A 16,715-nucleotide genomic window follows, 5' to 3' on the forward strand; every position below is an offset into this window, starting at 1 on the left:
TGCATTTACGACGAAGTTATTTCAGTCGAAATAAATAATTGCAAAACGCCCGGCGTTTATGACGCTCCCACTGACAGTAATATTTGTGCTCCACCTGATTTATCCCGCGACTACGGCTAATGCGCGCCCTCTATCGTAAAATCGCCATTTTATGATCGCACAGATAATGACTGCTCAATTAAAGATCTATTCGAATATTAATGACAGCGCGCGAATGGGATTCGGCGGGAGATTTGACATTTCGTGCGCGCTGTATAATAATTTTAAGATGTTTTTATTGGTTAGTCGTGATAGCTTGTAAATAATTTATGGTAAAACAACAGTTATCGCGATGAACGCAACAATAAAGGTTAACGCGTGAAAAACTTTGAATCAATAAATTGACGTCAGGACTGAACGGTTTGGAGACGCGGGAAACGTGACATTAGAAGTGGTGTTGCCAGCTTTTAAAATTTTGGCAGGCGCGTCCTCTTAAGTTTGTCGCGATACGATTTCCTCGATGTATTGTTGCCAAATACCTATTTCCCCTATCTTGTGGAATGCTTAAATATCTACAATTGACAGGACTCGTAAAGTGCTCGACGGAGATTGCCAAAATTCGTTATTTGTTGTCCAATTTGTTGTAATTGTGTCGTTGATTTATGTGTGCCATTTGTTTTGCCGAACAATATTTTATGGAGGCTCTAATTACTGTCGTCGTATCTATCGGCGATACAATGAGAGGCATATTGTGGGAGATGAGTAGAGGAATGCTGCGTTTGGATTGATGACTAGAATATAGAACTACAAACTACAGTTGATTCAAAATCTTATCATTTTGGAAAACTTGTATAAAAGCTTTGGTTCCAACATAATACAACTTAATTACTAAAATAATATTTGCTATTATATTTCAATATAACGAAGAGAAGAAATTGTTTACATGTTTGATTGTCAGTTGCACCAAAACAGTTGGGCGAACAAAAATGGCTTTCACTTAAGACCATTCTCTCTTTTTGTACTATTTATAATAGGTTTTTTACTATGCTTATTACAAGGAAAAAGCACTACACTATGAAATGTTCCGGCTTAATCCGTTAGCTCTTTGAAATCTAGACAGCCATAAAAATGCACAGCACACAAAAGATTTACGACACTATAATTGTTTTAATAACGCCTCTTAGTATTCAAGTAACGTCAGCTCAATCACATTACAAATAACAATTAGGAGTAAGAACCAGCTAGTAATATAAATATAGTATTTGCCGGAACTGCTTCAAACTGGTTTGGGGCAGATTTTGTTGCTTTTTGGGGCAAGTAGAAAGTCAAAGCTTTACTTCAAACAGGTATGGCAGATTTTTTTTAGGGGCAAATAGTGTACTGTAATGTCGAAGCTTTTGATAGTTTGCAATATAGGTACATATTGCAAACTATCGAAAGCAAATTATGTATAATATTGAGAAGTTTTTAATGAAATAAAGCATAGATTTGGCTTACTATTCTAAGAGTAGAAACTTGTTATGTCGAAAAGATTGATTGAAATAAGAATTTCCATAAACAGAAAGGATACGTTTTAGAATATTTGTAAATAACTAGTAGATACATAGATATCATTTTAATTGTAGGGCAAAAAAGTGGTAAAAATTATTCATCGATAAATTACTAATTTAAAATTACGTACAACTAGAATTTAAGCTTAGTAATTGTTTCGTTATTAAGTATTCAACTCAGGAAGCTCTCTATCACATAATTACTCGGCCCTTATTTTTATTCGAATTCCAACATTGTTTTTCTCATTTGAGCTTATATTTTTTAATTGCATTAATTAACCCTAATTTGAATTTATAGCAAAAAGTGTCATTAAACACCTTACGCATAGTTTTTACTTTAATTATCCTAACTTGGTTACAACATGCATGCCTCGCTATATACAGATAGACTAATTAACATATTTTTTTAATACTGGCAATTACGATGTGGATGTCATTATAGCTGTCAAATGACTTTGACATATCAAATGGAGGGAAATTTTGTTTTTAAAATTGTCCGTCGCATTCGTAATTTTAATTATTCTAGAAGTTGACCATATCAATGATATATTTTGGGTTTAAATTAATTACTGTCTGAACTTTACTGTTTATTTTATACGTTATGATTTTATCTTAAAAACTATGGTATGGATTATCGAAGGAATGTATTTAATGTTGAAACATCATTAACCTTGACTGATTTGTCTCTGGGTTGCCGTAATTAAAAATCTTTGTATGCAAACCAAAAAATAAAAACAAATTGATTGTATCGATTCGGCGTACACATATCGAGCGATCAAAGGCCGATGACACTGGTGTATTTTTACTTTTTTTTACAAGCCAATATGGGTTTTGCCGTGAGAAATTTTATTTTGAATAAAATCGTCATATTATTATGAGACGCGTGAATTTCCCAAGAAATTTTTATAAGCCGTCACAGTGAGGGAGAGGTTATTTTTATCGGATTGAAATATGAGGCCCGACGCACAAACGGACAAACAGTGGATTAATCACACAACAAGTAGGTATAATGTTACGAGCGTGTACCAGGGTCGCATGAGATGCCGGTGTTCATAAATACAGGCCGCACACAGTGCCTCGGATTACTGCTCGCCTGGTATGACCGGTTGATGCTACTAGGCGTAGGAGGCTCTGCGGGCGATTGGCATGCCTTTTTTTACGTACCGTTTTATGTGTATGGATTATAATTATAATTATGATAGCTAAGTATTGTGTATGTATGTATGGGAAACATAAGTACGTATGAAAAAAGCATAATTGCAGTTGAAGCGGTATATAAGAAATATGAAATGTACAATAACAATGCAAAGACTTTGTAAACAAGATGATGCTTTTTGTTATCACAACGATATTACTATTCCATAAACTAGTATCATTTGGAATACAAAAAGGCATTACAAAGTCTCTCCATTGTAAATTTGTTGCAAAAATATTCAACTTAATCGAATTTAACCGTAATCCGTTCCAAAATTGACAAGCCAAATGAAACCGCTGGACAAAGGGCCTTTAAAAATACGACAAAATCGAAAGTTTTTCGAATTATTTAAAATAAATCAACAGGTAATTCGAAGATTTCTCGTATCGCTCGCCCCCCGCAGTCAATGCATAAAATTTTATAGACCTTAACGAGCTTGGCTTGCCTGCGTTGGGATTTACAATTTTATACTTATATATGATTAACTCGAGTTCAAATGTTAATCGTAATGTTGAGAATTAGTGAAATAGTACGTCCTATGGAATATATGTATAGATGGATATGGATGCAACTATGGAGTTTCTTGCCAGTTCTTCTCCGTAGATACTGCTTTCCAAATCGGTGGTAAATGTTAAAAATATGTAATGACGTTTCAAAAGTGCTTCTCGAAGAAGTCTAATCTTCTTTCTTATATATAAAAATGAATCGGAAAATGTGTTGGTAAGCGCATAACTCGAGAACGGCTGAACCGATTTCGATAATTCTTTTTTTATTATATTCCTTGAAGTACGAGGATGGTTTTTATGTAGAGAAAACGTCAATATGTACCACGGGCGAAGCCGGGGCGGACCGCTAGTTGAATAAATAAATGTTTGAGTTTGAGTTACTTAATTCAGTTAAGGTGAAACTCAAACCTAGAGATTAAGGCTATCTACAAAAATATTCATTTTGTGTTGCCTATATATAAACCTTTGAATATTTTTTTTGTAAATATGTAGTGTAATTACTTAGTTATCATATTATACTTTTGCATGTATTTATTCTGTTTCTCAGTTTTACTGAGATTTAATTTATTTTTTGTTTTTTGAAATAAATTTAACAATTCAATCAATTTTATAAATTGAACAATTCTTAACATATCAAAAACTAAATCCTAAACTATTACAATCATTAGTAGTATAGTAAATTAGTAATCACAAAAAGATCCTCAAAATCACCAATTTTTCACATCAATTATGAATACAAAATCTTAATATCATAAACGGCTAACCCCCCGCTGCCGGCGCTAACCGTCTCTTAACGGGAGGCGACTGGGCGAAATGGGTCGTATTAGAAAAATTTGCATTTTAATTATATGTCAAATGGGTATCAAAACGACCCTTATAGCTTTTAATCACAGTGTCGCTATGTTGGGATTTGAGTCGGAATTGTGATTTAAAGGATGTGTTTGAGATTGAAGTATTGTTTTCTTTTGGCATCTGTGAAATATGGCTCACTTTTTACGAAAAAAACTATAGATAAGAAATTATTTTAGCGTAGGTTTGATTTTGTAGTGAAAATTCTTTAGGCGCGTTGTAAAATTTCATGGTCGCGTCATGGCATTACCATCATGTCATGGAGTAAGACGACGATTTTGGTATCTTTGAATCTTTCCAAAGTAATTTCACTTCTGACACATGCTTTTTTTATTCATGCTGATTTTTTTAAAGTATTTGATGAACTCTGCTACACAAACAGTCCCTAAATTAAATTACCTATACAAAATCGCAGTTCAATAACTATAACATGAAAAAATATTCTCAAAATACATTTCAAGATGTTCCAGTAATTATATTAAGATAACAAACAAAATCAAAAAGCTTTTAAACCCATTTAATATCGCCATGAATTTCGCAAATACTCGCGCATAATTAATTTAATTACACAAACATTATTTGAATTGCATTAAACATTAATTAACATTATTACAGTATTATCTTACAATATACATAAATGGCAAATACTTGAACACGTTTGAGTGAAAAAATACAATTTACTCAAGACCGTTATATGAGATTAAAACTTATCTCTCGCGATTAGAATTCAAATGTTATTGAGTAAAGTTACCAATCCTTAAATACATACATAATACATACCTATACATTATCTCTAGCTTATCTTATAACCCTGTCTCCTCTTCTATACTTTTAGGGTTCCGTAGCCAAAATGGCAAAAACGGAACCCTTATAGTTTCGTCATGTCCGTCTGTCCGTCTGTCCGTCTGTCCGTCTGTCACAGCCGATTTACTCGGAAACTATAAGTACTACAGTGATGAAATTTGATGGGAATATGTGTTGTATGAACCGCTACAAAAATATGACACTAAATAGTAAAAAAAAGAATTGGGGGTGGGGCCCCCCATACATGTAACTGAGGGATGAAATTTTTTTTTTCGATGTACATACCCGTGTGGGGTATCAATGGAAAGGTCTTTTAAAAATGATATAAAGTTTTCTAAAAAACATTTTTCTTAAAGTGAACGGTTTTTGAGATATCAGCTCTCAAAGTCGTAAAAAGTATGTCCCCCCCCCTCTATTTTTATAACTACGGGGTATAAAATTCTAAAAAAAATAGAGGTGATGCATGCTAATTAACTCTTTCAACGATTTTTGGTTTGATCAAAGTATCTCTTATAGTTTTTGAGATAGGTTGATTTAACTGTAATTTATTATATTTGCTGCTACGGAACCCTTTGTGCGCGAGCCCGACTCGCACTTGGCCGGTTTTATTTATGAAAGAAATTGCCCACCAATATGAATTATAATATCTTAATCTTATTAGAATTGTACGCTATTGACGCCGAAATTCGATTTCTAATCTTACTTAAATATGAATTAATCAAATCTAGTCACCCGAACACCCTTCGCTAAAATATGCACTATTATCAGCAAAACAGGGTTAAAAATATGCAAAAATCAGTGCCCGGGGTGCATATAAAGTAATGTAATTTTGTAATATTCCGCAATTAAAATTCAAATTGAAATCAATGTGCGGATGAAAAGCCGCATTCCGGGGGTCGTTTCGACCCCGTTATGTGCTAAACGGCGTGGGGGTTAGAGGGACCTGGGACTGGATATAAAGATTGTTCTGTAAATAGGTTGTAATTGCATTTTTAGGTCTTGCTGAACGTCAGTCTTTTGTAGATACTAAATGATGCACATTGACATTTTAGCATGGTTCTAGGAAGATAAATATCTTGATTTACACACTGCTGTTAAATTTCCTTACCTAACTAAAATGAGCCTCTTGCCACGTTAAAAAAAAATAAAAAATCTTTGACTACCTTCTCAGTGTAGCAAAACACGTTGTTAATTGTTATTATGTCTAACGTAACTACTTACGAAAGCAGAACCATACAAAATCAGAAAACTCCAACTCAACATAATATAACCAATTATATAACAATAAAACAGACTCCTCACGGACGATTACAAGACATTGAAAATTAGTTTAATATCAGCAATAGAGGATTTCTGGCGGAACGGCCAATTAAGACGCACAGATAGCCGAGTTATGGGGTGGCTTTATGATCCATTAAATGTTCTGCTGTTTGAAGGTTTATTCAAATGGTAGATGTATGAAGGTTTTAAGGATGGTTTAATTGTGTGGGTAAGAAAGAAAGATTTGATATCATGTACTTTGGCTTACTTACTTACACTTAACTGTGGAGTTTTTTTCGGTTCTTCTTCTGTAGAAAATGATTTCCGAATCGGTGCTAAATGGTAACGATGGACGATTCAAAAGTGCATCTAGAAAAGTCTAATTGAATATATAAATGTTTGAGTTTGATAGGTAGTATTTTCTCGTGTTTCATTTAACGCGAGTATTATTTCATTTAGGGCTGATTTTTCAATCCTTGGTTAAAACTTATTCATCGAATAACGTATTAAACTACCATTTCAAAAATGTATTCTAATTGTCCGTATATGACAGTTTACAGGTGACATTTTAAAATGGTCGTGTAATACTTTATTGGACGGATATATTTTAACCAAGGATTGAAAAATCGGCCCTTAGAAACTATGACGGTCACGGGGAGACTGACCACGCTTGCTGTAAAGTGTGTGAAACGATATTTTATTATATGTTGCCACACATTGTTTTTACAATACCTAGTTGAAAATAATTTCAAGTTGTCAACAGAAAAATCTACACACCATCTGTAACAAAAAAGTTACAATTCGTGTGTGGATTTGTGTTTATAAGAGCAGTCAATTATTAAATTTCCACTTACAGATTTTAACCAAAGATGGCAGACAGTTAAAATCCAAATTGCATATTCATCAACGTTAAGTACAATTTCGGTTACAGATAAAAGATGTTATCAGCAGGTAATACGTCCACATCTTTACGAGCTTAGCCGTTCTAGATATTCGAATGATAAGCGTTCATTATCGTATTAAATGCGAAATGTACTTTTTATTTGATTTTATCTCAAGAGGTGTTTGCTGATTAGATAACGCGTGTATTTATTTCCCTGTAACCTTGTTTTTTGTAATATAAGTTTTGACTTACATGATAAAATTGCAAGTCTTTTTAGGATTCATTTAAATACATTATTTAGAAAGGTAATAAATTTAAAAATCAAGCTCAAAAATAGAAAATAAAATATTCTTTTAAAACTAACTAGTTTTCCGCCCGCGGCTTCACCCGCGTTTTCAAAGAAAAACCCGCATAGTTCCCGGTCACATGCGATTTCCGAGATAAAACCTATCCTATGTGTTAATCCAAGTTACCCTCTATATGTCTGATAAATTTCATTGTAATCGGTTCAGTAGTATTTGCGTGAAAGAGTAACAAACATACATACATACATCCATCCTCACAAACTTTCGCATTTATATTATTAAGTAGGATGGCACTGAAAGCACCAATCAATTTAAATTTTTTCGGTATACTCCTTAAATAAAAATTGAATAATAACTTCACGACCCTCTAACATTATGCTGAGTTAACCACTGAGCCACAGCACGCTATTTGGCTAAAACATCAAATTAATATTTGACAGCGTTAGTAATTAAGCTTACGTGGTGTTTTATAGGTCGCAATAATCACTCTAGATAATTACTGAAGAGCATTATAGGGATGTTACCATTAACATTAATTATATGTATTAACAAAAATGTTAAAATATCGATGACTGTGAAAATACAGGAAAGCGAGCCATGAATTGAAGAAATCGGTATGAAAGAAAGTGCTAGTATAACAACTAAATCAAGAACGGCTGAACGGATTTTAATAATGTTGAAGTACCTATTGTCTCCGCCTGGGTTAGAAAATACCTAGTTAAAAAAAAATTGAAAAAAACAACAAAGACTAAAAGCACTAGAACCGCTTAAGGATCTAATAATTACTTTAATTTAAGTATCAAAATATTTTAGAATCGATTAAATAAATTAAAAGCGTAAATAACACCGCACCGTTACAAAGATGCAAACAAAACATTAAAATTACCGATCCGGACCAGATTTCCAATAAGAACACGCATTCCCGTCACACCCTTGGCCGTCATTACGTCACCCAATAAGCTTACAAAAGCTAGCAAATACCCTCAATAGTTTTATTCACAGGAAATCATACCTTAACATAATCGAAATAAAGACTATATTCGATTCAACAGATCTTGGTGATAAGTCTCCCGTTTCGGGTGCCAATTTTAATTAGCCCCCCGCCCTTGCCCCTCCGTCGTCCAGATAAGGGTGTTTGCAAATAGTGCCTGCAAAGAAGCCAATCCATCAAATTGGGCATTACCACACCGCGGATGGAGGGTTGCGCAATGCATGCGTTGTCGATAATTTGTGCGTGATTCAAACACTTTTGCGTTGAGTAAAGAGTTGAGGACTGAAAATAATAAAAAAAACTAAACTAAAAATTCATTAGATAAATGCTTTATGAATTATATTACTGGACGGATGAAGAAAGATTACAGATAAAAATATAGCTATAATAGACTTTTATCGTAAATTCGATAACAATTCTACAAACTTATAAAACGTCTGTTGTTTTAAATAATTTTTTGAATCACAAGTCACTAAACTTATCTCTATGATGAATTTACACGGTTCTGTAAGTCCAATGCTCAGCATATTTTTCTATCTAAAATGTTTCTCAACGTTTCAATAAAATTGAAAAACTTAATCGCAATGTTTGTAAACAAACACCATATTATCGACATTTCCCACGTCGTCCCATCACTAGCGGCGCGTGCTTTCAGTTGATTGGCGTAACTCGATAGCCCTGCACTAATGTTGGACGCGATAAATCTCGCAGGAACCAGTGGTGTCAATGACACGCGGGGTCTTGGGTTCGCAAAGTGCTCGATAAAAATTGGACATCACTATTTGGAATTGTATTGAGCTGTTATTACTTTGACATTTTTGCGTACACTTTAGTATGATAAAAGAGTTTATTTCGGGAAAGTTCACTTAAGATTTAAAACGACGACTAAAGTTGTAAACTGTATACTCTATAATTGTAACTTCTTCAAGTATGGTTATATGGAAAATTCTGTATTTGGCCATAATAAAACATGCTAAATTTACACGTAAATTTTCAAGTTATCAAATATTACAACAAATGCACAAAATATTACAAGTTCTTACTTCAAAAAAACCACCAAAATTGCCAACCCTCACCCCAGTGCAGTGGTGGCGTGCTCTCGCACAGGGGTCGCGGATTCGGTGTCGGGTTGCGGCAATCGGCTTACAAACGCCACGAGACACCGCAGGATTAACACTAATGAGCTGTTTTAGTTGAAACTTGCTAGTTGTGAATATTTCCATGTTATGTTTCATAGAAAAACACGATTTTCAAACTTATTGTGAAAAAAAAAATGTTTTGAAGCTAAAATATCGATTTTAATTGTATTCTTCACTTCGCTTCAACATTTATTAGCAGTTCTCTATTGACAGTTTTCGTAATTTGTATTTCTGACTATAAATCAATTCCTGGAAACAAAATTCTTATAGTCTTTACTTCTATACATCATCACTACATAGTATAAAACAAAGTAGCTTTCTCTGTCCCTATGTCCCTTTGTATGCTTAAATCTTTCAAATCACCATCGTGTTCCTTCAAATTATACAAAAATTAAGTAATATTTTGCATATTTAACCATCAAAAAGTTCCTCCTATCTGTGATAACACAGCCGATTCAAACCGCCAAAATAAAATGCAAATTCCATAATACGAAACAATGCAACCCAGCATTATCATTAAGTTAATATCTCTTGACTTTTCACACGCATATATTTGGGGGTGTTGTGTGTGTGTGTGTGTGTGTTAAGATGAATTAGGGGATTACATTCGCATAATGCAACTGCACTCTGATTTTGCACGCTAGTGGTACAGGGTGAATTGTTTCTATTTTACAGTTATTGTTTTTCGTAGCAAACAACATCATTACTAACATACATATCCATTTATTATCATTCACATATGCGTCTCATTCAGAAATTATTGAACTCATTAGAACAGTGACGTTATTACAGTTTAAATAGTGATATTGACAACCTCGAAAAACTACATATTATATAGTAATGAAGTAAATCTTTTTTAGTGTTATACTTAACTTTTAAACAATTCCTGCAACATATTGTCTATTCTTAAAACATATTCTTTTGATTATGATTTTTTGTTATATTTAAATCAAAGCTTACAAGTTACGACTGATTCTATTAATTAAAACCCTATAAAACAGCGTTAATAAATCTATAAAACAAAACATTTACAGTGACAATAAAGTTTTGAACAAAACGTTTTATTGCTCCACCCTGTACACGTAATGCAACTAGAGGGTGTTGTGTAATGGCGTAAGAGTAATTTTATTACTTTGCCCCCATTACCATCACAATGCCACCGGTCGCGATATGCAGACACTCGATACGTTTCATCATTGTCAGTAATATAATGGCCCTTTCGCATTTTTCTAATGTTGAAGATATTTTATAATACCGGTCCTGGATATGAACCTTGTAGAACTCTGTTATAATACGTTCTCTAATGACTAGTAATGTGTCTAGAAAATTTATTTTTAATGAAATTGAACTACTTAAATGTTGTAATTATGATTGGTTCTTCGTCACAAACATGCTATTCGTTTGTTTTCATCTTACATTACCTCAATCCCAGACCTAACCATTTATGAGGCTACAAGGTAGTCAATAAAACAAAACAAAACACCAATTGCTCACGTTCACCGAACATCCGATTCAATGAAATATAGAAACGTACGGAAAGAAAAACTGTTCTAACAATTTAAGTCGCTTGTTTAAAGGAAAAAGGACAATAAAATCGTCCAAATAAGGCAAACAAGCAGAAACAATTGGAACGTGCTGCTTTTGGATTTTTTTATTTATTAACATCGGAGTACAAGGAGTGCAGGAGTAAGACGGAGCTCACACCCGCTCGCTGATTCGATTTGTTCTTCTTCCAATGAATATTTGATGTAGCTCAGTGCACGCTAATTTGTTTATCGTGTGCTTTTGTTCTCCGTACATTCCCGAAGTGAAATTCGCATTAATTATTCAGAAAAACAGACGTATCTTTGTATTGTGCTCTAGCGTCGCTTTCGTCTTTATGTCTGAATAAACAAGCTATTTCTATTGTCACAAACTCGTTACTTCATGATACCCCAATACCATCGCGCTCATCTACGTGTAACGTGATATCTTTAATACGGGAAAAATATGCTCTCGTGCCACTTCGAAGGCACTTGATAGATATATTATAAGCGAAACGCGGAAAACAAGAGAATCTGCAACAAATAGCGAACTAGACACGTACAGCGCGACGCACCAAGAATTAATTAAGTGTATATACGCAAGATAGGAATCAGCGGTGTGGCAGGTGATTAAATAAATACTAGTTGGCGTTTCTAATTAATATGCCAGACGCACAGCTGATAAGAACGTCGAAATATCTCCGTCGCTCCTAACGTTACGATTAACACATTATTTTAATGAGCTACGCTGAAATTTGTCGCGACTGTCTTGTTCTCAACGGATACGTGGATGATGTATTATCTGATGCTGTTCCTATTTTTAATGTTAATTGAATCTGCCTGGATAACTTGCAAATGGAAACGATTTGTTTTCGATTGTATCTCGGTGAAAAAGCAGTCGCAATTATCGTCAGTGAATCATTCGGATGAGAGCGTCTGTACGGTCAGATAGGCTTCAGAACGTTAATATGGCCATAGACATTAGAGATAGCTGATAAGAAGCCTACGCTAGTGTTTAAAATAATATAAAACAAGATTGAAGTTAGACGGCTTTTTAGTCTTCTTATGCTATCATTATTATATAAAGACTCAATATAATATTTTATGCCGCGTGAAAATAAAACTCATTTATTTACCATATCTTAAGTACATATGAACTTATCAAAAACAAGGGACTTCTACGGATGTGTGTAGATACAAAAATGAAATCTTTAATACTATAATTTAAATTAATATTATATTTATTACAGGGGATGCAAGCAACGCGAGTATCGGTTCCGGGGAGGGAACGGGAGAGGAGGACGACGACACGAACGGGAAGAAGAACCAGAAGAAACGGGGGATCTTCCCGAAGGTAGCCACCAATATCCTCCGGGCGTGGCTCTTTCAACATTTAACGGTAAGTGCTTTTTATTTGAAAAATATGTTGAAAAACGCAAATTATGGTTATATTGTAGGTGAAATTTCCCTCGACACTCAACACTATTAAAATAAAACACTCAATAAACAGTATTTGTATTGTATCTCCGATAAATGTGTATTTGAAAACTAAAATTACTCTGACTAGTTTAAGAAAAACGATAAAGTTTGAAATCGAAACATTATTTGACTGTGAAATCGATAAATGTCATACGACTGGAAAAATCTATACACGACCAAGGATACTATTTCCAAATAGCACAGCAGCGTATTCTGTTTAATATATTCTAGATGTTAGAAGGTTGACACGTCCGCGGGAAGCGACCGCCAGCCCGTAATGAAAGCACTTACCGCTAAACGAAGCAATTATAAGTAATTTGGAGCGCCGTAATGGCCAGAGACGGGACAAAAACGCGCGGCTAAAAGCTCCCTAATTCGATTGTCAGTTTTTAAAGTTCGCACAGCGGAACAGATTTTTAGAGTTCGGAAGCTGAATTGGAATAAATCCGCGATTTTAGTGCGCTTCCTTTCCAATTAAAACTCCGTTTTGGTATTCGGAAAACAGAAATGCGGAGACGTCACCTGAACGGCAGAGCCTTCTTCGGGGCTTGGTGATTTATGGCCGCAGATCCGGACCGGTAATGAAATTGCACCCCCTACCCCTCGCGCCCCGCACCCCGCCCCCCTCGGAGCCATTCCAGAAATTACACCCAACTCCGCGACACTCGACACTGTTACTTCTTATGCTAATGTTTGTTTTTTAAATCATCAATCACGAAGCGGAATGTATTGACTCGCGTTATTTATGATTATCAAAATTTTCGTGCAAACATTTGAAGTCGATACGATGTACTTCAAGCCTTTCCATTCAAAAATTAGACCTATATTCCTCTAACTAGTTGCACCTGTGTAATTCTAAACACACCATCTATTAATAACATAACTCATCTATAGTTCTTATCCCTTGTCCATACTTGTAATTACAAAACCAGGCCAAAAATCCTCCACTCATCAATGAACTTCACACGCCGAATATCTTTCTTAATTAACAGCTGTTCCTGAGACCACACGGTGTCAAAATGGCGGCAATTCAGATTCGGTTGTCCATTTTATATCGACTGTCACGTCGGTAATATTGGATTGTGGCCGGCGACCTGTAGCCACCGACACTGCGCTGATTGCCTCAAATGTTACAAATGGAATCGATGTTACGATCTTTAATTCGCGTGCTTACGTGGTTGTTCTTTTTTAATGTCTTGATGGACAGTCCTTTTGATAAGTGTTCGTTTAGGAGGAGGAAAGAATTTGATTTTTGAAGTGAAACTTCTTTAAAAAATAAAATTTCAAGGTCGTGGCATGGCAATACCGTCACGTCATTAAGCAAGGTGACGATTTTGGTATATTTGAATCTTGCTACTTATTTATAATTATTCAGTTATAATATGTGTCCATAATGGACGTATTTTCTTTCTTTATCATTACATACCCATATTTGTAAACACGATTTGTAACACTTTCCAAATAATCCAACATGACGCAAATAAACACCAAAAATATACCGAAAAGAGTTTCGATATCAGATCGTGGTCACATTGATATTCAGCGCGGTGCTATATTGTAACAACCCGATTGTCCGCGACCGGTGTGCATGTCAAGTTGGCTTGACCGTGCATGTCAAATAAGTTTGAATTTCATTGCTGCAACGAGACTCTTGCATTTTGTAACGCTAGTTTCAGAGCAGAGAAATGTTTGAACGTTGAATTGTTTAGCAACGGTAGGAAATGTGGGAGGGATAGGTAGATAAAACAGTGTAAGACAAATCGAATTTTGTTTAGTACCTATATTTCGTGGCCATTGATATTGTACACACTTATTTACCTATTTCTAATCATGATCGAATAGTAAGTGCTTTCAATATCCAACTTAAAGTTCCACTAATCTCCAAGTAATTGTGAAGCTATCGTTCAAAATCGTCACCTGCTCGAACCAATCAATCAACCAAATCCATAACAGCTGTTACATCATCTAACGCGTAGTTGAGGCAAAAACAATGGCAGAGAAGCAGCAGGGAGTCCCGGGATTACCTCAGCCTTATAATTATTTTTGCCCCCCGAAAGGGCTTAAAGTCCCAAGGTGGGATTTGGGACGCGACGTTATTCAATATTATGTCTTGGGGAGCTACGACACGTATGAAACATTATGGAGTTGTAGCAATCTCCTTGGATCGATGATTAACTGTATTACGCGCGACGGCGGCGTGTATTACATTGTAATTTGATAAAATAGTTTTTGGTGAGCATTCTCGCAGATTTGGTTGGAGATAAATCTTTTAGACAATACTGATATTTCTAGACAGATGGAATGGAAAAATGCTTTTCGAGATTTAAATGTTTTTTTTTTGGCTGTAAATTTTGGGACAAAAAACTTCAAGAATGATCATAGATCATAATTAAGTGTCAAACGTCATGCAAATGAAGGGACAGCGCAAAACTAGCGAGATAGCGAAATAAATAAAAACCCGTTCGCATGTTTATCATGTAAATAATATGAGTAGGGAAAAGGCACCGAACAAAACTGACTCAACACGCTCCTCACCTTTCTCGAGGCAAAATTTCTAATACATTTTCCAAAAATCACGCTCCGTTTCACACACGAACATAACTCACGTGACATTTAATATTAATAGAAGTACCAGGACATCATAGACGTGGAGAGATGGCGAAACACGGAATTCCTAGGCGGTGTTGTGTTACGTAGCCCGCTTTGAGAGGCACCGCGCCGGAATGGAAGCAAAGAATTTATACTTTATTTATGTACTTTGTGTGCTATGTGCGCCTGGTACTTTATGATTATGGATGTCATGATGGGAAAGTCGCGGAGATCAAAGCTGGGTTTGATTGTTTCGTGTTTCGAAGGTACGTTTTATTTATAAAGCCTCGGCGGTCTCCCCGAGCGACTACATAATAATTTTTAATAAGCACAGAACCGGTAGTTCTTATGGTAATGCCGCTATATGATAATGCATTCGATTTATAAAGTTGCATAGGTGAGAAATAAATTGATTCTCGCTTCGAATTAACATACATGTATATAAAATAATGTCAAGGATTACAATGATAAATAATTATGACGAATTATATTAATGTCTTTTGTGGCGGCAACATCGCTTGTTGCTGGCCGGACGATTCCATTTTTAAATTCAACATTTTGAAAAAAAAAAAGAATTGTATTTGAATAGCGGCATTCTTCTTTGCGCTGTTGGCGAGATAAGTCGTATAAAAAAGAGAGAGTATCCGAAGGGGGTTTAAACCGTTAGAAATTATCCATCCCACCATTAATCCAATAAAGTGGGAAGCGAAATATGAGTCAATTTTCGTTTTTCGCTCAAAACACCGTCCCTTTCCTACTTTATTTAGGGTAAGGGAAACTCGTAAGTTTCACTCTAAGAAGTCCGGGGCAAATTGCATACGAATCCGGAAAATGAGAATTTATAAATATTGGAAGGCCGGGTAGAGGAATTAAGTTGTAGGTTTTTTGGTGACACAAACAATGGTTTATGTGGAGTAACACGAACGATTTAGTAATTCAGTGTTGTGTAATTTTTCCTTGGAAATTCTAATTAAATATACTTTAAATTTATTTTACTGTACACTTATTAAAAAGGTAATATTCACCTAGATATTTATGAGGTTTGTGAATAATTCGTTATTATAAATTGTTATAATTTATATTTTTTGGAAATTTACAATCAATCAAACTCTAAAGTATAATTATTTAAAGGTATAATTAAGTTAACATAGTAACAATTTAATACAATACGGGATAATAATAAAATATTATGTTTATTTTAATTTTCATATCAAATTATTCATTGATTTCCAAGAATCAATTTACAATAATATAAGTGGCAGAATAACTAGAAACTATATGCTATATTTGTTATTACACAATTCCGTACAAAGTATTAAATTTAAATGTTGCACTTATAACTATTATTAAAGTGCTGTCATATAATGAACAAGCTGTGCCCCACGGTTTTCCCCACATTTCTCTGCTCCTATTGGTCTTAGCGTGATGATAAATGGCCTATAGCCTTCCTCGATAAATGGGCTATCTAACACCGAACGAATTTTTCAAATCGGACCAGTAGTTCCCGAGATTAGCGCGTTCAAACCAACAAACTCTTCAGCTTTATAATATTAGTATAGATACAGACGATGTCACGTTAAAACTCTAGTATTTCAATAGCAACGAAAAGGCTAACATACACCCAACATCCGGGTATCCAGGAGACTATTTCCTTTTGCCCGGG

General features: G+C 34.8%; 1 protein-coding gene across 4 annotated transcripts in view; it reads left to right on the forward strand.

Moving 5' to 3' along the window:
• The window catches only part of hth (Meis homeobox homothorax), a 264,474-nt gene that overhangs the window by 149,492 nt on the left and 98,267 nt on the right, over nucleotides 1–16,715 (forward strand). For all 4 annotated transcript variants that reach the window (XM_090112569.1, XM_090112571.1, XM_090112570.1 and 1 more), the window contains exon 10: nucleotides 12,235–12,383. In XM_090112569.1, coding sequence (XP_089968695.1) covers nucleotides 12,235–12,383 — 149 coding nt within the window. The remainder of the gene's footprint in view (nucleotides 1–12,234; nucleotides 12,384–16,715) is intronic.

The sequence above is a fragment of the Colias eurytheme genome, chromosome 18 (assembly GCF_061535395.1).
Source record: "Colias eurytheme isolate Ceu_HAF_F1 chromosome 18, ilColEury1 Martin Lab GWU primary, whole genome shotgun sequence".
Classification (NCBI taxonomy): Eukaryota; Metazoa; Arthropoda; class Insecta; order Lepidoptera; family Pieridae; genus Colias; species Colias eurytheme.